Source organism: Lepidothrix coronata, unplaced genomic scaffold (assembly GCF_001604755.1).
Source record: "Lepidothrix coronata isolate B3197 unplaced genomic scaffold, Lepidothrix_coronata-1.0 Scaffold44, whole genome shotgun sequence".
NCBI lineage: Eukaryota > Metazoa > Chordata > Aves > Passeriformes > Pipridae > Lepidothrix > Lepidothrix coronata.
In genome coordinates, this window is record NW_016690224.1 from 5,476,588 (window position 1) to 5,500,228 (window position 23,641).

General features: G+C 46.0%; 2 protein-coding genes across 4 annotated transcripts in view; one reads left to right on the plus strand and one right to left on the minus strand.

Annotated features, from left to right (window-relative positions):
* Positions 1-1,040: 1,040 nt before the first annotated feature.
* Positions 1,041-16,104, plus strand: RAB35 (RAB35, member RAS oncogene family). The gene is made up of 6 exons (XM_017814162.1): positions 1,041-1,261; positions 4,930-4,980; positions 5,738-5,861; positions 12,565-12,689; positions 12,778-12,902; positions 13,453-16,104. The coding sequence occupies exons 1-6, from the start codon at positions 1,093-1,095 to the stop codon at positions 13,579-13,581; spliced, it is 723 nt and encodes a 240-aa protein (XP_017669651.1). The 5' UTR covers positions 1,041-1,092; the 3' UTR covers positions 13,582-16,104.
* A 920-nt stretch (positions 16,105-17,024) lies between these two features.
* The window catches only part of BICDL1 (BICD family like cargo adaptor 1), a 50,264-nt gene continuing 43,647 nt past the window's right edge, over positions 17,025-23,641 (minus strand). Inside the window, exons 11-12 of one of the 3 annotated variants that reach the window (XR_001874654.1) lie at positions 20,330-21,247; positions 17,025-18,951 (exon numbers count right to left, since the gene is read on the minus strand). Coding sequence is in view for 2 of the 3 variants with exons in the window: in XM_017814160.1 (XP_017669649.1) it covers positions 21,047-21,247 (201 nt within the window). In the remaining variant the exon portion in view is untranslated. Of the gene's footprint in view, positions 21,248-23,641 lie in introns of all 3 variants that reach the window. The other 2 variants (XM_017814160.1, XM_017814161.1) reach the window with 2 other exon arrangements.

Below are 23,641 nucleotides of genomic sequence, written 5' to 3' on the forward strand. Positions count from 1 at the left end.
CTAACACATGCTTTTGTTGCTGTGTTTTTATAAATGTATTAAAAAGCCTTAGCAACTGGGAAGTCCTAAGTAATTTACATATTCTACATCAAAACTGCATTGTTTGATCTTTAGAGTTGAAGTACGAGTATGAATATTTTTGTAGAAAAATTAATCAAAGAGAAAACCAGCACTTTTCTTGTGCCACGTCTCCACCTAGAAGTGGGTACTGCCTAAAAAGTGACCATAGTCTTGGAGAGTTTGTGTAGTCAGTGTCTGTGCAACTATTAATAAAATTATTCAGGCTGTCCGTGTGTTAAATAACTCTGAGAGTGCTGTTTGAACGATGGATTTGGGCTGTGGATGGTGCAGGCACAGCTGATACATGCGACGCTCATCTCGAGCCACACAGAGGCACTTCTGTGGATTAAAACCCCCGGGAATTTAATTCCAGATTGGCCTGATTTGCCAGGCCTGTGACACACACTTGGCCATTTCGTATCACTCTGCTGTGACCTGCAGGCTGGGCTTTGAATGGGAACTGTTCCCGCAGCTGCATAAATCGCTGCTTTGGTGCACAACATTCTTGTTAAAGCAGCCAAACACACTCCTGCTCTTTGTGGTCTGCTCCTGTGCCTTGCCAGAAGCTGACAGTGCTGGGGCTCCCTCACGCCTTGGGTGCTTCCCTGCGGGCAGTCTCACCTTCTGCCATGTCCTCCCTCACGCGAGCGCCAAGGGAGCTGCGGGCGAAACACTGAGGGGGACACACTGAGGGGTCACTTGGCGGCTCGGCATAGCGGGAAGACAAGCTGCCCGTGGAGGGGAAGCAGGACATGGTTATCAGGGCAGTAGAGGGTGGGAGGTGGCGGGTCCCTCACGGGTCCCCTGACGGGTCCCGGGGCGGCGGGTCCCTCACGGGGGTCCCCTCACTGCTGCCCAGACGCGCGAGAGCCCTCACGCGCCTCTCCCCTCCCCACCGCGCAGGCGCGGCGCGCGCGAGGGCGCGGCCGTTTCCCCGCGCAGCCGCGGCGTGGGGCGGGGCGGGGGCGGGGCCGGCGCAGGCGCGGTGGGCGCAGTTGGCGGGTTCCCCCCACCCCGGTGGCGGCCCCGCGCATGCGCGGCGGCCCCGCTGTCAGTTCCGGCTGTTTGTCCGGGAAGTGGCTCCGGCCGGAGCCGCCGCCGCCCCCCCGATCCCCCCGATCCCCCCGCACCCGCCCCCCGCCCGCGGCCATGGCCCGGGACTACGACCACCTCTTCAAGCTGCTCATCATCGGCGACAGCGGTGAGCGCGGCTGGCGCGGCCCCGGGGGGCGCGGGTAGGCCGCTGGCGGGGTGTCCGCCCCTTCGGGCCGTGAGGGGCCTGAGGGCGGCGGCGCGGGGGAAGCGGGGAGGGGCGGCCTCCTTCTCCTCCTCCTCCTCCTCCTCCTCTTCCTGCTGCTGCTCCCGGGGCACCCCCGGTTCCTGGGCTGTGCCGGGACCCCCCGCGCTGTGTGTGAATGGGGGGGCGCGTTCGCTCGGGCGTTCGCGGGGTTTTATCTGGTGAACCTGCGGAACTGGCTGCCGCAGGATATTATGGTAAATAGCTTGACTGCATTTGGGAAAAGGCAGATTGGGCACGTAGAAGTCAGGACAGCACTGGCAGTGCTGCCGGCATCAGCCCTGGCAAGCGCGTGTTTTGACGGCGCCCACTAATCTGTTGCTGAGATGAGGAGGGAATTCCCTTCTCCTGCTGACTAGCGGTTTAAAGATCGATGGGAAGGGCTGGCTGCCCTAGAGATCATTGTTTCCAGTGTGGCAACTACTACGTTTTGATAGTCATTGTTATCTTAATTATTCCATAAGACACTTTCTGTGCTTCAGCCTGAAGTCTCAGTTCTAGAGTTGGTCACTTTTTTTAAATAAATCCTTGAAGAGTTGGTAGCTTTGTGTATTTCTGCTTATAGTATAGGATGCAAACATCTATAAACAGAAAATAAAGGGGTAGTTTGTGTTTCTTCAGAACAGACCCGTAAATTCTTCTGCAGCAGCTTCAGAAAGCTCTGGAGGGCTGAGAACTCAGCCCGTGTCTGGTGCTTTAGTCTTGGTACATAAGAACTGGGACTGAGAAGATTTCTGCCTTCAAGTCCAGTTCAGTGTTGGTAACACTCCAGCAGCTCACAGTTTAATTTCCATAGACTGGGGAAGATTGCATCCACCCTCCTCTTTAGCAGAGGTGTGGTCCTGGGGCGGCAGGTCCCGGCATGCAGCGAGGAACAGCTCTTGGATGAAAGTGTAAAGTTGCACTGTCTTACCAGTTGTCACCTTCAGAAGCTTTAGCTGTATTTAAAAGTGTTTATTCTACATGAAACTGTGTCTGCATGGAGGGATCTAAGGAGGGAGAAAGAGCAACAGCTTCAGAACAGCTAAAACCCCAGGCAGGTTTGGGAGCCTGAGGATTATTACAACCAAATGCTGCATTCCGAGTAAAGCAGTAGCTCTGCTGCTTGCTGATGAGCTTCAAAACTGTTCAGGCAAGACAAACAGGGTGGTGAGAACTCTGAGGAAGACTTCATTTTAAACAATTAAATCAAATTTCTTAGCCGAGTCTTCTTGAGCAAAGTCCCTACAGTGTATCCTGTGAAAGGAAAGAAGTGTTGTGAGAATTCTCGGGCTGCCTGTGGTTCTCTGTTGTAATTAAATCTCACTGTGTAGTTTGAGTATTGATTTTTCTTTGGTTTTGTTTTTGCTCACCCCAACAGGAAGGCTTTCTCCCTGCTTTCACAAAACAAGTTTGCTTGCCTTGTTTATTGACGTTTATTCCCTGCAATAGGAAGTAGGCTGACACTGGATAGGATGATTCTGGCACATCTGCTTTCCCCTGTATGCAAATCTGTCAAGAGGGTAGTAGGTTTGTGTGTTTTTAGAACAGGTCATCCTGAAAAGCTGCTGGTGATTTCAGCTGTGCCAGATATTTAAAAATAATACAGATGATCTGTGCTTTGCATCTGCTTCTTTAATTCACTCTGCTGTTCAGTAGAATATGGCTGTTGGAAACCCTGTCTGGCGCTGAAATTTGCTTTTAATTTTGATTGTGTGGGCAACGGGCCTTTTTTTTTTGTTTGTTTGTTTCATTTTGCTGTCTTCAACAGGCTGAGGCTCTTGTCTTCAGATCTTCAAATAGCTCTGTGTGGGAAGTGGGGGGTCACCAAGAGTGTGGTTTCTCTATGTGTGAACAGTGCGGGTCAGAGGCAGTGTTTGTTTAGTGAGATCGTTGTCATCGGGAGTGTGGAGAACTTCCTGAGTTCGGGAGGTTTCTTCTCCCTGGGAGCTGCCAGCGTGCTGGGAGCAGTGCAGGCTGTGCAGAGCAGGCTGTGCAGAGCAGGGCAGTGTGACAGAGCAGTGTCATGTGCAGCTCTGCAGCGTCGCCCAGGGCCGGCTGACTTTGGAGAAGGTGGTGTGGTCTGACAGGTCTGTGGGTTCTGGCATCTCTGCTTGCTTTTTACTAAGCTGGAGGCCAAGGCCAAGAAGCACTTGCTGAAACATTTTTATTTTATTTTACTTTTTATTTAATTTTATTTTCTTTCATGTTATTCTTTTTTATTAGCTGACTGGTATTTTGCAGAGGTTTAGCTTCTGTTGAATAACAAGTCCTCTGTTAAAGTTCAGGAACTGCTCTGCTACCTTTTGAGCTCAGAGCTATTGACTATGTGCATGCTGTAACTGTATTTTTTAGAAGCTTTTTTCCCTCCTTTCCCTCCTTTCCCTTTCTTCTTATATTGGTAATAATAAGAAGTGAGCATGGCTTCTCCAGATGGCTCGTGGTTTCAACTCTTTGCAAACGAGGCCTGGCTCAGTGGAATTTTGCAGATTTTTAGGTTGGTTTTTATTTTTTGTTGGTAGCTATCAGCACATGCCAGCAGCTGAAAACTACTGGAGTTCTGCACTGTCTTTGCATAGGTCTTTTATTCAGAAGAACTTGCAAGTTATACATCATCAAAATAATTAACTCGAATAACTTCTACCTGAAAAGATTTAATAGATAATTACCCTGGTGAAGTTGAATTTCCTACTCATGCCATAGCAGATTTATTTTGGGGAGGAAAGGTCATTAACAGCAGAGATGTTATGCAGAGATAACAATGTGGAGGCATTTGGATACCCAGATTCCCCTGGCTGGCTGTGCAGGAATGAGTTTCTTACAGTTCTTGTCTGAAGCACTGTGAAAAATGCTTCCCTGCAAGAGGGTGTGATCAGGGTGCAAACAATGTTTTATGGAAAACCTGGATGAAGTGCTACTCAAAGCACTTAGAGAAATGTTTCGTGGAACATTTTGGCAGCTTCAGAAAGGTGTGCTAGATGTGTAACAGGCCTATTTTGGATGGCAGTACAGAACAGTGATTCCCAATTCCTCTGTTTGGTTTAGATGTAAATTAAACTGTGGCCATGATAAGCTTTATAGTACCAAGCCTTGGTCTGATTATTGTCAGAGCAGTCCAAATTCCACCAGGGCACAGAGAATGGGAGGTGGGCAGTGGAATTCAATAGAGTAGTTCAGAGCAGTGTTCTGAGCCCTTGTTAATTAGCAGGACATGCCCCTTTTTGGCTCTCTCCTTAGCAGATTTAAGCCTACTGGTTGTAAACTTGCTTTTAGTTATTACTCTTCTCTGACCTCTTGAGCTGACCAGTGCAGAAGGTACTGTTTGAAGTTTTGCTGAGGGCTGGAGGAAGGAAGGGACAACCCCCCCTGCACTGCTACCAGAAGCATCCTGAGCCTTGGGGTGACTGTGCTTGGTCAAATCTCTGAGGAGAGTGCTGAGATGAACAGTCAAGGTGGATGGTACCAAATGATCTGCTGAGAAAATACCTGAGTTACAGTTAAAAATGCAATGGATGGGCAAAACACTGTTATTTTGGGTTGCCTGACACCCAAGATGATGTATTCAAAGATCTTGCTGTGTTTGTTTGTCATAGGTGTGGGCAAGAGCAGTTTGCTGTTGCGTTTTGCAGATAATACCTTCTCAGGTGAGTGGTTTGTTTACTTCAATAAGTGAAATGCTCCAGGTTTACTCCAGTGCTGCTGGTTGGCAAGAAGTTGTTCTGCATTTGCCCACTGATAGCTGTACTAGGAATACAACATGTTTCTAACTTTGCATCTCTTGGTATAAGCCTGTACAGGCCATCCTGTCTGGTCTTCACTTGCAACTGGAAGTCCCACAGTATTTAAATACTGACATGGTTACAGAAATAGCTTTGGTGTTTGAGCTTATGCTGTACTCTCTGCAGACTTCCCATTAGCCATTTGGAGTTTAGATTGATTCAATGTTGTGGTAAACCACTTATATTTGTGATATAACCAGTTTATTGGGAGGAAATTTTAGAACAGACTGTATTCAAAATCAGTGTTTGCACAAGTATTTACAGGAGAGCTTTGTCTCAACATTTTCACAAGTGAAATACTCTCCTAGTTACTGTTTCTTGAGATATTTGGGTGCTTACTCTTGATCACCAAGAAGAATAATTTTGTTTTGTAGCCCTGACCTTTAAATTTTAAGGGTGGCACAGAAGAAGTGACTTTATGGCTAGGAAAAAAAGCTGTTTTCTGCAGATAAAAATACGCAGACCAGCATGACATAAGGCATTTTAAAAAGTAAGCAGATATGGGGAACCTTGTTCTCCTGTCCAGTCTGAGAGTTGCTGCCAAGCAGCGCTCAGGAGTGTGCTTTGGGACATCCAAAATAAACAAGACTTGAGTTCTGACTTACCCACACTTTCCCTCCAGGCAGCTACATCACTACCATTGGAGTGGATTTTAAAATCCGGACAGTTGAGATCAATGGAGAGAAGGTGAAACTACAGATCTGGGACACAGCTGGCCAGGAGCGCTTCCGGACTATCACATCAACGTGAGTATCGCTGGGCTTTGTGATGTGCAGCTCTGGGTGCAGACCTTGTGGTTCAGCGTTAGGGTTGAGGTGTTTGGATGTTGCAGTTGATGAGGTAACCATGGCTTGGTGGTCTGCACAGTGGGACTTCTCTCCCAGCTGATTGTGGTGGTGATACCTTGTGGCCTAGGTTTGGAACTAGGATTTCAGATTTCCTCACTCTTCTGTGCATTTCCGTGGTGGCTTTGACTTATTCCTCTGCTGGTAGTTTCCAAATGGTAGAACCAGAGTTATTTCATTGCATATAGCAGAAAACTGGTCTCTGTAGCCACTCCAAGATTGTCCTCTGATTAAATGCACTGCAGAAGCACAGAGTGCAAACCCTCTGTCAGTGTCATATAAGTAATGAACAGCTTGGAGATTGAAGAATGGGATTTCTGATACTTAGTTTTCCTTTAGGACAAATGCACTTTAGCAGCTATCTTTGTGTGGAGCTCTGCTGAAGCAGACACCCACATGATATTAACCTTTTCCTTGGTTGGAGTTCAGATTCAAGCTCATTGTCCTTTTGAACAGTGTGTGCAGAACTTTTCCGGTTCCTGAAGAAACCACACCCAGGGCTGTGGCAGTGGGAACTAAGAATAAAATGTGTTTGTAAACTGATTGCAGTAAAGGTGGGACTGCTCACTGTTGCACTGGGGGAAGAGGGAGAAGTACACTTGGAAATGGAACTTTTGTTTCCTTGGGTATTAAGCGAAAATAGTAATTCTTAAAAGACCCAGGTGTTTCACTTGGTCTTTCATGACTCACTTCAGCTTTGGCCCCTGTTTTAGAGGAGGATCTCTGATGAATTGGTTAATTTACTCAGACATGAAAATGAGATTGGTTGCATGTGTGTTATGTCTGAACAGCTAGAAATGGCAAAATTGGAGCCGATGTGTGCGCCGCCCCTTTCCTCTGCGCTCCTATAGGGACATTACTGCATTACTCCCATTGTTTCTTAAGTGTTTGGCTTGAAAAAACTCAGTTGCCTCTTGTAGGGTTCCTGTGTGTGACATCACTTCTTGTTTCAGAGCTGCAGGCAGCTCTGGGAAGGAAGTGGTGAGGGGGAGGCAGCAGAGCGGTGCTGCGGCCCCATCAGCTGTGACAGGCGAGTCAGAGTGCCCCAATTACTGCTGAGTCAGCAAATGGCCTTCCTGTTTGCAGATTCCCCGACGCGACTCGGAGCTGCGTTAATGAGCGCTGGGTCTGAGCGCTGGGTCGTGGGGCTGATGCCAGCTAGTTTAGAAAGCTGTGGTATCCAGCCCTGAAACAGGGAACACCAGGAAAGGAGGATTCCTTTTGTGAACGGGGATAGCTGCAGATCGGACTTGGTGTAGTGTTTTATGTAATTTTTTTTTTAAATTAACGTTTAAAATAGATAAGCTGAAATGGTTTGAGGGTGTTTGTGCCATGACCTGTTGGAACTCTGCTACTACTTCCTTTTGCATAGCTTTTTACCCAAGTGAGGTATGTTTTATCCTGGGGGTAGTGAAAGCCCCAGTTTTCCTGACTTATCTCTGCTGAAGTAGTTACAGAGTCTGGGAAGAAAGATTTGAATTTTGTGCAGTTTTAAGTAAAGAAGTTCATGTGTCCAAGTGCATTTAAAATGTTGAGGAAGACACTTTGGGAATGCTGATTACATGGACACAAAGATTCCTCTTGCTGCTAGGTTGGCAAGCTAGTCCAGCATTTCTAATCATATCACCTATAAAACTAGGAGATAAGTTTTGGATTTTAGAAATGGTTCTGCCTTTTTTTTCTTCTATCTGTTGGCAAAGTAATACTATGACTGATTTACCCATCCCAAACTGAGTGACAAATCAAGGTACCTTGCTAGTACTTACAAAGGGGCTTGGCTGTCAAATCATGGGTGGAGTGTGAGTGCCCTGTCAACAGAATGTAGTAGTCTATCTAGTCTTTGACTAGATTGAGGTTTACACTGAATATAAAAGGTGTTCCTTCATTATTACAGTAGGCCAGGAAGTCCCTTTACAGTGAAAGGCAGAGTTCAGATTGATGTTGAGCCAAGGCTGGCAAGCAAGCCTGAAATTAGAGCCCATCTGGTAATTACAGTAATAGGTTGGAAGAACTGCTGTTTGGACTTAGAATTGCAAAATGGTAGAGGTGGTAGGAAGTTAATAGTGGAAAATTGGGAAGCATTAAAAGGTTGTACTGGTTTGATTTTACTTGACTACAGCTACAGAAGCTGTAAAACAGAATAAAACTGTTAAGGAACAGAAATCATGTTGATCTGGAATATTCTGCAGAAGTTCAAGAAAACTAAACTAGATCAGAATTTCAAACTGGGAAGTATAAAGGCAGCTGTTTTTATTGTCTGTTAAATGTGGAAATACTGGGATAGCTGGTGCCTAGTGGGAGGAGAGGCCAAGCTGTGTGAATTTGGTTGGCATGGAATGTCACCCAAATTAAATTTAAATTCACCAGAGATTTAGCATGCCAGGACACAGCTGTATTAGCAGGAACAATTAAGATGCATGAACAATCAGTCCCTGCACTTGCTTTGCTCTTGCAGACAGGACTACTTTGTCCTGATTCAGGACTGTGGGTTTAGGGATTTAAGCTTTACACGATAGTTGTCAGATGCCAGTTCAGGATGAACAGTGAGAGCAGAGGGACCTTCTGCCATGGTGTCCCTTGGAATGGCGTGTTCAGGAGAGGGATAAACTTTTTGAGATGGTAGAATTGCTGTGTCGTGTAAACCAGATATGACTTGTTAAAACAGTGGTCTGTTTGACCTGTGACAATAGATGTGCTTTCAGGAACCTGAAAGAAAGATGAGTATGAAATCAGACTATTAGAAGTCTTTGGAAATGGTTAGAATTCTACGTGAATGAAAAGCAAGGAAATGTGTGCTACAAAGTAGTGAAATGTTAACAGAGAAGTTGGATTAAACCAGTGACCTATCCTTCACATTTGGCAGTTACCTGCTTTCCTGGCAAAATGAACATGGGCCCTACTGAGTGATGTAGTCAATCATACTGTCTCTTTTAAATCTGAGGTAGCTACTGCTGTGCTTCATGAAACCGACTGATAAAACTCCAGATGTTAATACTGGGAAGCATTTAGTAGAGGGAATATGAGAACCTTCTCACTGGTATCTTGCAGTAGGGAGTCCCCAATAAATGGCAGATGTTCCCTCCTGCTTAGTAAGGCCGTGTTCAGACTGGAGGGGAGGATGATGGTGGCCAAAGGACACGGTGAGTTTGGTAACCACTTCTGAAGATCCTCTGTGCCAAGTCTGCAGTATTACTAGGTAGTGTGTCAAAGGCAGTAAGCTTATGTCTTTAGGCTTTAAATTTAATTCTGATGGTAGAATAAGCAACTTAGGTGTTTTTTTTCAACTTAAATGTTGGCATTCTTAAGCCTCTTCCACACCAAAGCCAAATGTAAAGCCTTCAGATCTAGGGAACTCTTCCAACCAAAGCATCCTGCAGTATATACAGGTCAAGTTTATTTGTTTTTCACCTCAACAGGATACTTTCATGGACACTCTAAACATGAATGACTGGTCTATAATGTTTTTTCCATATTTCACTGAGGTGTTTATCACCAGGAGCAGTAGCAGGTGCTGGTTTTGGAGGTTTGCAGGGTACATGGCAGAGCGTGCCCACCATACAGAGGGCAGCCGGCATCAGTCAGTCCTCCAATGGGAGGCTGAGATTGAGAACTTCATTTCTCTTCCACTCTCATTTCTGTGGTATCCATCTTCCCTAAAATGTGGATGGGAAGGAAATAAGACATTCTTTCCTTTGTGTCAAAGCCTCAACTACCTCTTGGTTGCCAAAAGCACAAAATTTACACCTACTCCTCCCTGAATGCCAAAAGCCCCATCTGTTCTCTACTCGCCAAAGCCCACAACTTGTTATAAAAGCAATTCTGCACTGCATCATTCTGGAAGTTGAATTATGGGGTAGGATAAATCAGATTTTGTTTTCTAGTACTGTCCTGTATTTGGGGTTGGAGAATCTTTGCTGTACTTGTTAAGTTTACACTGTTATCTAGGATGCAGAAGTGCATCAAACAACTGATAGAAAATAGCATGACCAGCCTTTTGAGAGAAATTGTGTATAATGGGGCTTAAGAGTTAGAGAATAACAGGTGGTCATGGTCTTTTCTCTCAGGCTTATTGCTCTTAGTAATGACAGCCAGTGGAGAAAAATGACACTTTAGTGCAGATGAGGGGTTGGTAACCTTTCTAGAACGATGTGCCAGACAATTTTCCCTTCCAAAAATAGAAGCAGTGTGTGCTGGTAGGCACTCAGCAGGAGTCAGGGGTTGCTGTCTTGCACAAAGGAAGATATTCTGATAAATTGGTTGGCAATATTAGTGCTTTGTGTCTGGAGCTCCCAGCTCCTGCAGAGTTTTGGTTCCCGTGGTGGTCTCTGTTGCCGGGTCCAGCCCACGGTCCTTGTCCCAGGAGTGAAAACAGAGTGTGTTGACGACCTGTCAGGAGTGGGATCTGAACGTGCTGGCTGCGTGTTTTCTGCTCCCCGACATCATGTGCTTTGCTTAGAAGAAAATCTAGGTGCGTGGGCAAGGTAGGAGCAGCAGGATGCTCCGTGGGGTCCTCTGGTTTGGATGACAGGATCACCAGGCTCGCTGGTGCGCGCAGCAGAACGAAGCAGCTCTGCGTAGGTGTAGCTGAACCACCGCGCTTCTCCAAAGGCTCAGTGTTGTCTTTGCAAATGTAATGCTCAGAGTTAGGGAGGAAGTGGTAGGTCAGCCTGAGGGCTGCTGAATTAAAAGACTATTAGGTGATATGGGAGAGTTTGGAGATAATTAGTTTATTGTTCAGCTGTAGAGAAATCCAGTGTGTTGGTCCCTCTCTGATGCTATCTCACAAAACAGTATTCATCAAAACCAGTGTGCAGTGTGTCAAGAGAGGATGGGTTGTTTTTGCAACATGTGGATTCAGGCCATGGAATACTTTTTCCTCTAAAGGATCTAAGTTATGAATTAAAGTAGAGCTTGTAACAAAGTAAAGCACAAATGCAGTGCTGTAGCAGGTTTTTGAAGCTGGTAAAGGAACTGACTGTGAATGGAATAGAACATTTGACAGTGCAGGATCTCTTACGGGCTGGGAATAAGTAATTCTTACCTGAGTTAGTTCTTGCCAGGGAAAGTGAATGTACAGCATAAATTACTGATAAAACATGGTGTGGGAGAAGTATTTGACTGTCTTCTGCAAGTGCCCAGATGAGCAGTAGGAGCAGACTGTTCTACTTCTGTAGAGCAGGTATCATGTCATGGAGGAGTGCTGATACCCAGGGATGCTGAGATCAGGAGAGGAAGGTGTGTGACTGTGAGTGGTATGTGCCTCTCTGGAAGTCTGTCTGATGATCTATAAAGGCAGGTGGCTTCTGTTGTAGAAGGATGATGAGGCTGGAGGTGGGAAGAGAGAGTGATTTGTTCACAAGTGCATCAGTAGCAAAGTGAGCTGAAGCTTCGAGATCTTCTGAAAGGTGTGTTTGGGTTGAATTCAAAGGCTTTCACATTCAAAGGTGTGTTCACTGAGATGGAATAAATTATGAAAGAGGAGCAGAATGGTCACAGTGGAGATCCCTGAAGTGCAGTGGAAGGGAGAGTGCTACATGTGGTAAGAGAGCAAGGACTAGGAGTACTGTCAAAACTTAAGGGAAGATCCTCAATATTATATGCTGGTTTCTTGAATTTGTTTTATTAAAAATTTTAATGTACATATGAAAGAGGAGAGGAGGAAAGGAAAAGAACGAAGCTACACATAACATAAAAAATGGATGCTGGTGAAGACTTCACTATCAACTGTTTTAATTACTTTTTTTTTTGGGGTGGGGGGCAAAGTTGCCTAATTTGCAGTAGGGAACATACCTGGTAGCCTTGTGAATGTGGCTGAAAACCAATAAGGTGGAGCTTGCTTTTTTTCATACAGCATTTTCTTGGTGCACACACCGCCTGCCTTTGGTAGGTTCGTGCAGGTGATGATGTTGGAACTTGAATTCAGATATTTTTCTTGCGTATCAGAATTGCTCATCGTCTTTTAAAGGTGCTGGTTGCCCAAGATTAATGGGAATAAACTGAAATGAAGCTTATTTTTAATGGCTAAAGGTAGCAGAGCGCAGTGAATGCACATATGGAGTCGATCTGTTGAGTAGGAAGGTGTGATCAGAACACAGTCGCTCAACAAGACAGAAATTTTTGTGAGCTCAAGAGAGCTGTGATGGAGGGTTGAGTATATTTGGAGATCTGCTGAAATTTTAGTCTGTAAGTGATTTTTCACAGATAACAAAATTACTGCAGAAACTTGATGTGGCTTGTACAACGCCAGGGTTCACGTCACAGCCAGTTCTGAGGGACGTGCCGGGGTTGCGCTGCCTTTGGTCACGGAGCTGGAAGACAATATGAACGTTTGAAGGTCTTGACAACCTGAACAAGGAAGTTATTATCAGTCTTTGGACTTTGAAACCTACTTGTACAGACTGAACGAGCAGGGAGGTCTGTAGGTTTAGAGGAATAGCATGTGATCAAGCTGTTATAAAAGAATTAAATGAGTCTTCATTGAAAGAAAATGGAGGCACTTGATTGCTGTAACTTGTGGATTTGTTAGGAATCCTATGGAGGCTAAGTAAAAGAGCTGAGAAGGTGACACCCAGCTTAACATTTACTGTCCTTTGCTGCTCCACAGGTATTACAGAGGAACACATGGGGTCATTGTTGTCTACGACGTAACAAGTGCAGAATCTTTTGTGAATGTAAAACGGTGGTTGCATGAAATTAATCAAAATTGTGACGATGTCTGCCGGATACTAGGTAAATAATCAGTTACATCATCTCATTCAGTGGGCTCACCTGCCAAAGTGCCAAACTGACTCTTCTTTTCTTTCCTTTCCTTTTTCAGTGGGGAATAAGAATGATGACCCAGAGCGAAAAGTGGTAGAAACAGAAGATGCCTATAAATTTGCTGGGCAGATGGAGATCCAATTGTTTGAGACCAGCGCCAAAGAAAATATTAATGTGGAAGAGGTAATATAATATTCAGAGGAGTGTAGATACAACCATTTGGGGATAGTGGTGTGGGGAAAAAATAAAAATTACATTCTTCCCATTGAGGAAGAAAGATGAAGTGCTTTGTACGAGTTGCGAGTAGGTAAAATGTCAAAAAGAGACATCCAGCTGTGCTTGGAAGAGTTGGGGAAGCGAAATGAAGGAGCCCACGCTGCTATTTTCAGTAGCTTTGCAGTGCTCACATATTAGACAGGGTCTCAGAAAAGACTTGTCATTAGGGAGAATGCTTGTAGGAGGTAGGACTGCCCAGTCTTCACTCGTGGCTTCAGCTGCCAAACTGACCTGTTTTTATTTACTGATTTGGAAAAGGGGATAGAGGTGCTATCAATTGATCTTGGGAGTGGGTTGGAAAGGTTCTGGATTTCCTCTTTGCCTATAGTGGGTTGGGGAAGATCTCTGAAGCATTATTGAAATACCTAGAACAGTGGAGTCTCTTCGAAAGAGCAGCACCCCCACAGGAGCCAGCCCGAGTTCTGGGAAGCTCTGACCACACTTGTTTCTCTTGCAGATGTTTAATTGCATTACAGAGCTTGTCCTGCGAGCAAAGAAAGAAAACTTAGCAAAGCAGCAACAGCAGCAACAGAACGATGTGGTGAAGCTAACGAAGAACAGTAAAAGGAAGAAGAGGTGCTGCTAATGCCCTTTCCCTGCTGCAGAGACTCTGCTCTCAGACAGATCAGCCCCTCCAGCTAGACTCGGGCAATTCCACTGGGGCAGGCTTTGGGAGGACTTTCTCAGTTTTGTGCCGTTATTTAAAGATTATTTTTTTTCTCCATGTTTTCTATCAAGAGGCGCTGGCACCTTACCACTTCAGTGCCAAGAAGGTATCGGATGGAATCTTGCCCCCCTCTCCTCCCCTGCTCATTCCAGTGCGCCTTGTAGACAAGAAGGACGTTGCCTACCAAGTGGACTAATTAACCCAAGAGTTTGTATATAATGTATATTGCTTTAACCAGCCTCGCCTCCCTGTTGTTGCTTTGGCTTCTGCCTTCTTAATGTCAACCAATCATGGACTGCAGAGTTCATCTTTTTAAAGAAGTAGTACAAAGTTCTTAACTCGAGGTGGCCCCAGGCTGGCAGCGACTGCTTCCCGGGGCCTCTGGCTGCATTTCTGTTGGGCTCCAGGCTGGCAACTGGTGCCCCTGGGGCCTCTGGCTTCTCCTGGAGTCCCAGGCTTTTACTGGGGCTCAGGCTGTGTTTTTCTAGGTACCAGGATTGCAGGTGTCACTGCTGGAGCCTGGGGTTTCACTTCACCAGCCTCTGGGCTGGCAGCTGGTGCTGCTGCTGGGGCCTTGAATTTCAGTTTGCCATGGTCCAGATTTGTGGCTGGATCCTTGGGTTTCACCTCCTTGTGCTGCAGCCCGGCTGTACCTGTGCTCTCCTGTAGTTTGTATCAAGATACTGGAAAACAAACTGACCTGCAGAAGTGGGATTTATTTGGATAAAACATTTTTTTTTTTTTTTTTAAAGCAAAGTTTAACTCTTTGACCTCTGCTTCTGGTTCTGCCAGTGTCCTAAGTGAGGGTCCATTTCTTTTGAGAAGAACAAAATTCATGTGATTCTGCCAAAAAACCCAAACTTCTCCTTGTTGCCCTGTCCACAGATAGGCAATCTGAACTTGAATGTGAATTTTGGTGGCAAAGCTTTTGTTTTTTTTGAGAGAAAAGGCATGAAAATAAATCCAGCTGTTCTGGGTTGATGTCTGAATATGAAAGCTGCTGCAGGATCATTCCCAGAATTCTTCTGTTAGGAAGGAGGACTGCTGTTTAATGCAAAGAAATGGAAAGCTTGCTTGCTTGGGTTATGTGGTGGTGGAGGATCACCCTTGGAAACAAACTGGGCTCACTGTGCTCAATGTTTTCCTGGCCCTTGTTGGCCTTTCTGGGAAAACAAGGGCTCAGTTCCTCAGCTTGAATAGATGTAGTTAAAGGTGGAGAGTGTATGTGTGTGTAACTAAAATATCAAATGTCTGGGCTGAAAGGACATGCTCAGCACCTGAATAATTGCCTAAATAATATTAAAAAATAATTTTTCCTTAAAATGACTAAAAGGCATGGAGGGTATGACTTCCTTTAAGGCCTTGAAGGTGGGCATGCTCAGTGTGTCTGTAAGTGGCCCTATGGAATTGCTGGCCTTAGTTTGGTAGGATGTGATTCACTGCTGTCCATGAGCTTGGAGTCAGCCCACTTCTCTCCCTTCCTCCCCCTTCCCCAGGAGAGGCTAAATTTTAGTCACTTATTTTGCCTGCATTTTTTTAGAGATTTTTCGGGTTGTGGTAAAAGCCCCGATCATACAATCACGTCACAGTCAATCACTTTAAAGACTTTTTACAAAATGCAAACAATGAATGTGTAACACATGGTTTTTTTAATCAGTTCAGGTGCTGGGAATATGTATCCAGCTGCCTTCACCCGTCTCTTTTCTTCACATATCTTGCATTGGTAACCCAAGAATAAGAGTGAGCTGGGATGATACTGCTGGAGTGAGCTCTGATAATTGTAAGACTGGAGTGGCTGTGGAAAGTGGTGGCTGAATTCCCACCAGTCCATCCTTGTCTGCTCTCTGGTGTTGAATGTGGTGTGTGCCAGGAGGAGCTGGGCCATCCCTGGAGCCTTCCCGTGGGAATGGAGCTGTCCTGTGATAGTTACCCCTTGCAGAGTAAAGGGCCCAGCTGTGTTAACTTTGGGACTCTTGTGGTAGCGTGTGTGCAGATCTAGGAGGGAGTAACTTCATACAGGCAGAAGTACAGAAAATGTCTGAATTTACTGGAAATGATGCAATAAAATGAGGAAATGGTGCACCCAAGCCTGGAGTGTTCTCTTATATGGAAAAGTTGGTCCTCTTTGAGTCCAGGTTTTGGTGGCCATGGTTTGAACTCTGCCAATCCAGGTTTCCATCTTCCTGGCTTAAAGTGGGAATTTCTTTTTTTTTTTTTTCCCCAGAGCTGGCTGTAGAGGAGCAGTTACCTCTGCTCTTGCCACAACTATTCACTTGGAAGGGGTGGGGACTGTGTCTCTAGTGGTGCTGATGTGAAGTTTCCTAAATGTTGAGCAATGGAATGTCTAACTGGTTTGCTAGGATTATTTCTGTAATGAAAGTTTCTAATTATGCTTTTTAAATAATTTTAAAAAACTAAAAATAAAGGTTACAAGCTGCCAAATCTTTTTTTTTTGAGGCTCTGTTTCCTCTGCTGACCAGCACCTGGAGGTGGAGGGGTGGCAAGCCAGGGGTGAGCTCTGCTGCTGTATTGTTTTTTTCCTGGGAGGGGATATTGACAAAACCACAATTAATGCTTTCAAATGTCCAGTTGCTATTTTAGTTTTAAATGTGAATGAAGAGTAAGCTGGAACTGGTGACTTATTTCTGCGTGATGCTTGTGATTGTGCTGTAATCTTTTGTCTTTCTGTTCAACAAGAAGTCTTGAGTGAGCTTTGAAAGCTCCTCCAAGGCAGCAGGGGTCAGCCCCTGAGGTAATTAAAAAGCATCTGGAGTCTGTCCTCACTTTCCCAGGAAATTAATGTGTGTTTAATTAATCTGTGCAGGAACTCTGCAGCCGTGGCTGTGTGTGCTGCCCTCGGCATCCCCTTGCCCTGCTGCCCTCCATGCACGAGCAGCTGCCCGGGGCAAGGCCTCACTCCTGGCGAGGTGTGATGGAAACCTGCTGTGGGAAGGTGCCTTTCCTCCATCTGCACCCTTCTGGTAGGACTAGGGAGAGGGGAATCCTGAGCACGTGTGGATGGTCTGAACTGTGGCTGGTACAAGCTGGAGGTGTGTCACTGCCTGTGTGTTGTGTCTAACTCCTTACACTTTGAATCTGCCTCCGTGTAACAGCCAGTAAAACAACACAAGTGGCTGGAAGGTGGGATGATTTACCAGCTCCTCTGGTAAATCAGATGCTTCAACTGTTTTGTTTTTTTTTCTCCTGCCCCGTTCTCTTCTGAACACACACAAGTGCTTTACGTGGCTGAATTTCTTGGGATGATGCAGCACTAAAGATGCTGTTGGGTGTTAAATGACAGTTCAAAAAATGAGCTTGTTTTGCAGCTAAGCACAGTAAGCAGTGAGAGCTGAGACGGTATCTTATAAATGATCTGTTTTATTCTGAAGAGAACTATTTACAAAAGAAGTAGAGCATTGTTTTTCTAAAAATATGCCTTTATAGATTTTTGTAATATGTATCTTATAAAAACCATACATTTATTTACATTACTGCTACATACAAAAATTACAGCACTGTGGTATATGTACATATCTATAGATACATTCTTTCTGCTTGTCCCTGCTGTGTGCTTTTTCCCTCTCGATCCAAGGGAATCATTGCTGCAGCACCCAGACACTTCCTTTCTTGGCTTTTTGGTTCAAACAATCTTGCTTTTTATAGCTGAGTGGGGAGTAGAGAGTTTGCCTGATGGAGAGGCAAATCTGGAATTTACCATCCTAAGTAGGACAAGTGCATCGGCCCTGCCTGCAGCCTCCCTTCCTGCTTCTCTGTGCAAAATTATTCTGTTGTCATTAGCTGATCTGCTGTTCACCTCGATGGCAAGTTGCTGATCTAAGTTTGTAATAAGATAAAGTGCTAGTGACTTGCCTTTCGGTTACACTTGTTCCTTGTTTACAGTCGCTTCCCTTACAGAGTTTGCGAAGGGGAGACTGATCCCTTTTCCCTCAGGCTGGAGTAACAAACGTTTGCCCAAACAGTCACCTCTTACTGAACTGCGGGAAAGTCCTTTGTAACCTTAATCTCAGCAGGCATCTCTTCTCTGTGCAATATTTGAACAGTGACTGTGCAGCACTACTGCTTTATTTACCATTATCTCAAAAGCAAGGCTGAGGGTTGTGTTTAGAGCTGCTGATCCCACTCCTTAATCTCCTTTGAGATCCTGAGTACCTGCCGGATTAATGCGCTTCCTCCATCTCATCCACTGGAGCCGATGTGTCCTTTATGCCATGGTGTGTCCTGGGAGCATCAAGTACCACGACTGAAGTGTCTTCTAACCAGCACTGCAAGGCTGATTCCAGGCTCCTGGCTGTGACAGGATGGAGGTGAGTGTTTTGATGACAGTGCGAAGTGAAGTAGTTGGGACCTTGTTAAAACACGTGACAAATGAGTGTGAAGGACTGCACGGGTGAGGTTTTTGAAGACAGAACGACAAAACCTAGCTGCTATGTTAAGGCAGTTTCTGTTCCTGTGGAGTAGCAGCTCAGCACAAGGAGGTCTCCTTTGGTGTGTTGTCCAGTTCATTACACCCAGTTCTCTTGTATTTCTGGGTTTAGTAGTGCAACTAAGTCTTTAGGGTTAAGGGGCTAGTTTGAAGAAACCATACCCAACTGGCACCTTGGAACACGCTGACTTTCCTTTTGCAATCTCTTCCATCACTCTTATTAAGTACATAAAACTGCAGTGGGATTAAGGATTTTCCTTAAATGAAGAGATGTGCTGTGCCTACCCCTGCAAGTGAATGAGTCGCTTTCCTCAGCAAACATGTAGCAGAAGGCACCTTTCTTCATCTCATTACTGCATCTTCATGGGATAACTTAAGGCCCTTGCCTTTGGATTGCATCCATCCATCCATCCATCCATCCATCCTCACGGGGGTAGAGTCCCACACAGCTGCTGGGCATGTGGCTTGAAGAGAGAGCTGGTGGGGCCTGGGAAGTGACAACTGACAGCAGAAAAAAGGTCCGTGAGGACCGAGATTGTTCACGTGGCTCTCCCGCGATAAGCAGAGCATCCTTTTCAGGGTGTAACTGTTCACAGGTATTGCTGGCATCCGTGAACCCTCCTTTTGCAGGTATCAAAGGTTATGTTAATGCATGTGGGTGTAACAGTCCTGGCAGCAGGAGATGCTGAGCATGTGCCTCGTGTCTTTGTCCTCTGGAGAGTCACAGTACAGGTAAGACAGGAGGATGAGGACTCACCATCCTGAGAGCACTTGGCACTGTGCTACATCCCTTTCCCTCACTTGCACAAGTGGATACAAGCAGATACTCAACAGCTGAGCATTGCCTAGAAAGGAGAGGCCAAGGTTCAGTTTCCTTCCCTGCCTGTGAGACTTCGGATTCCTTTCCCCATAAGCATCAAGCTGTATTGGTGGGGCTTTGCCCAAGTATTTCCTGGAGCAGGCTCTGCAATCCAGGTTTCATTGCTTTCAAGTAAATGGGTCTTACCACTCAGCTCTTTACCATAGCTTCCAACCTCAGAGTACTCTGCTTCCTGTACCATGGAGCTATCTTAGTGCAAGATGATTTAATATCAGTGCGGTAGTTTCATGCTAACAAGGAAATATGGGAATGCTCAAATCTTTGTAGGCAGAAAGGATATTTGTACTGAGGTATTATGGATGTTCTATCCCATAGGTAAGTTGAATAATAATAAAACCCAAGCCACCAGCCTCTTACCTGCTGCTTAGAAGAAGGTTTTTGATACCTAATTCTAGCAGAAAGCTTGTTCCTGTAAATAGTGAGCAGAGAGAGCAGCTCCCTGTAGGATGGTGTTTTAGCACCAAAGTTGCTGAGCAGGGCAGAGCTGAAGGTGTACCCAGCTCTGTTTCCTGTGGGACAGTGTAGGTGGTGGCCTGTTTAAAGCAGCGGGGAGACAACTTAGGGCCTGTGGGTATCATAAACTGCAAGAATGTGTGAAAATTGCATGACAGCAGCAGGACATCTCTGAACTGAGCCTGGCATTCCTCACTGGCTTATGATGGTAGACTGTGTTAAAGAGAAGAGCTGTAAGGTGCCCATCCAGTGCAGAGGGAAGGTCCTTAATTGAGTATTGCAGGATTTCCAGCACTGCTGTGTGCATACACCAAAAAAGTCACATTGCTTCTTGTTGATGAAGTCGTGCAAAGCAGGCTCTGATCATCTTTGATCAGTAGGAGGTTTGGCTCCCTGCTTGCCAAAGGGCTGAGAAGTAACTCACTTGCAGGCAGGGACAAGTACTCCTCCTTTTTGCTGGGCCCCAGCCAATGTTACTGCATAGGGCAGAGTAACTTGCAGGCTTTCCAGAGTTTTGTAGACACCCTGATGGCCTTTGGCCTCAGTGAAGGCAGATGCCAGTGTGCTTTCTGAGGACTGAGTGCCAACCCAGTGTCAAAGACCCACTGACATCATTATGGGTAGGCTTTCAGTGAATTATTAGTTGGGCTTTTGGGGGCCTATCCAGTTAAAATGACAAGTTTCTTCTCTATTTGGGAGGTGTGCATGGCTTTGGGGAGAAGTATGTGACTTGCTGAAGCTCCTCAACTACCTTTGGTCATCAGAGGGACAGCAGCTGCCCCAGGACCAAACACCCACAACTTTAATCCAGTCTGTAATCTGTTGTAGATGGTAAGTCTCTTGGGGAGAAATCCTTAACATTCTGTGTAGCTACAGACTGCAACTCTTACCTCTGTAACAGGAGGGAGCTGGAGAAGACAGTGACACCAGCAATCTGCCCCCTGCCCTGAGCTGTGAGGAGCCTGGATTCCCAGTGAGGGTGAACAGCCACGCAGAGCTGCAGGTGCCCAGGCAGGATCTGCAGTGAGGGCTCAACTTCCACCACAGAGAAAGCTACATTTGTCAAAACATGGCAGTGCTGGGGCCAGAGTGACTCCAGTCTTGGTGGGATGGATGAAGGATGTCACAGCTGCCAGGACTGGAGGGTGGTATAAATGACTCCCCTCTCTTCTCTTACATTCAGCCTCTTCTTCCCCCTGTGCTCACTGTGACAGCAGTTCTCAATCCCCTGCACTGCTCTGTCTTGGGGCTGCTTATTTCCTTCTCCAGCATGAGAATGCTTTTAAGACAATCAGAGTATTCTTCACAGCAGAAACTGTACTGTGCCGAAGCGCCTAAAATATACCCTGAAGTTTATCACTTCACTTATAGAATAAGAAAAGTTTCTTTCTATTAGTATCACATTGTCAATTTGCAAAATCTCCAATTCATGTAAACATTTGGTTCAGACCAGGTGCGGTGTAAATAGTGCAGAGTCTCAAGGGTTAACTCCTTTGCCCCCTTCTTTTTTACTCAGTGGATCAGACTTGGGTCCATCAGCAAGCTGGGCAGCTGCCCCACTCCCCATCTTGAAGCAGGAACTGTTGGAGAGTTTTCTCTTTTTCAAATCAATTTTTCTTGAAAAAGGAAAAGAGACGGTTTCCTTCCGCCCCGACGGGCTCGTCCCCCTGCTGCTCCGGCCTGAACGCGGGGGAGGGTCTGGCACTCCGCTTGGCTCCGGAGCCACTGGAGAAGGAATAAGCAAGCTGGCTCCATTCCTTCGGGTGTTTGTCCATCAGCTGCTGGTCAATGACCCTGTGCATGTCATCCTGCAGCAGAGGGAGAGGAGAGGGGTGTTAGTGGCAGCTGATGCTCCACGGGAGCTCGCGCCGGGATGCAGCTGAAATGGGTATGAAACGTGCAGTGATGAGATGGAGCAGGGATGACAAGAGTGGGGACAGGTCTGAGCCCCCACCCGACAGCAGGCTCAGCTGTGCTTGCTGCCGTGAGGCTTTTCAGTGAGCCAGGAAGATAAATCACACAGTTCTGAGGGATAAATCACTCAGGTGCTCTCACCCAGGAGCACTGAGCCTGCTTGGGACCCTGTGACACTCCTGAACTATGTTCCTCCGCTGTCTGCAGCTTGTAGATGTCCCCTTTGGGGGGAGAAATAAATAAAAAGAACAAATGCAGCTGAAAGCAGATGCTGGAAGAAGGAAGGACGTCTGTGCTGAGCAGGCCTGTGTGTGCACTGTGGGGAGCAGGCAGGTGTGGCAGAGCTGCCAGCACAGCCAGGTTAGTGGGGCTTCTTCGGGGAAGATGCTGAGGGGCTGGGGAAGGTGTGGGGGCTATCCAGACCCCACGTGGGCTTTGCACCAGACTTACCAAAGAGAACTGAGCTCATCCCTTAAATCTGCTCCTTCCCTCAGAGCAGAGCAGTGGAAGCATTCTGACTGACAGCTTGGCATGAACTGGGGCTTTTGAGATGTACCAGAAATTCTCTGGTTTTGTCCATGTTTGCAGCACAGTGGAATTACTCTACACAAAATAATTAGCCAGTTCTGTTGCCAGTAACAGTGTGCTGCCGTGCTCCTTGAAAACATGGCTATCAATTCCACAGATTTTAAACCTTCAAATCCGTTACTTCTGCTCTAATTGCATGTTTAAACCGCAGCTTAGTGAAAATGTGTGTCCACAAACTAGCCCTACAGGAGGAATCAAATGTTCTCCAGCAGCTTGGTCCCTGATTAGGACTGAAGGCACTATCTGGTGAGAACAAGGATTCTCTGGATGGGCTGTAGTGGTGGAAGTGCTGTTCATTTGGCACCTCATGCAGGGCAGCCTGTCAGGGAAGCACCAGGACAGAAGGGAAGGTGCTGCCATTGCCCAGCAGGTGACCCAGGTGCTCTGTGGAATCAAATCAGCCAAGTAGAAGTGGAAACTTGAACGATGTTTAATCTCTTGTTGCAGCATTTTCTGCAGGGAAAAGGATCAATAGCCATGACCTGGACCTGAATTTATTATGGGGACTTTCCCTGGGGGAGCAGGAGGGTGCAGAGCTACAGACTGGGGAACCTTTGGATCTTTTAAGAGCAGGGCTGGAGAGAGGAAAGGCAGAGGGAGAGTTGAAGAGGTTAAGGTAAACATCAGTATTAAAATGAAACAGGTTTCCAGAGCTGAAGCTGCCATGTGAAAATGTATGGCACTGGGATTTTGAAGGCACCTCTTCTAGTAAATGAAGTAGGTACCCAGGCTCCTGCATGGCAGATCTATGTCCTTGATCAACCACACGACAAGGGGTGAGTATGATTTATATATATTTTTTATATATATACACAAAAATATTATATATATATATATATAAAAATCCAGTATGCACTATTGAGAGTGCACTGTGTTTGGGCCTGGAGGTTTTTTGCTTGTGTCCTATTTTATAGCCTGTATGATTATGTGTTTACAGAACAGAGTAATCTTGTTGAGAGTCCTTGGTAAAATGCAGANAGCACTTGGCTGTGGAGGTTTTTTGCTTGTGTCCTATTTTATAGCCTGTATGATTATGTGTTTACAGAACAGAGTAATCTTGTTGAGAGTCCTTGGTAAAATGCAGACTAGAAGGGTGCAAGAACAAAATGCTATCAGATTAAAGCTTTTACTTATGCCCAGCTAAAGCAGAGACTCTTATTCTATTTTATCAGAAACGTTCACCTTTGGAAAACAGTCCCCAGAATACATAAATCACCTGACTTGTTTTGTGCCTCTGTGGCTGAGCTGCTGTTCTGGGGACATTAGGTGGTTGGAAACTATTTTGCTGCTGTGTAATAATGCTTTAGGTCAGTAAGTTGGAGACAACTTACTGCTGTGCTAGTGGGCCTGGGCCTCACCTCAGAGCTGGTGGGAGCAGCTCTGGGGTTGTTGTATTGCTGCAATAGGACCTGTTGTTAAACCCTAAGCTGGGTTTACTCTAGCACTAAATACTAAGTGTACTAAGTAGGTCTCAAATACCGCCCATCCAAACTGAAGCAGAACTTGGATCCAGACAGCTCCTATGCCAGTCTCTATTTCAGGAAGTTTTCTAGATCCTAGATACATGGATACAGAGGGTTAATAATATGTGCACCTCAGCCTGGCTTTCCCCGTGGTGACCTGGTAAAGCCTTGCCATGGTGACAAGGGGATTCTACCCCTCGTGCCCTGCCTGGTGCTGGGGTGGGCTGTGTGTGTGCA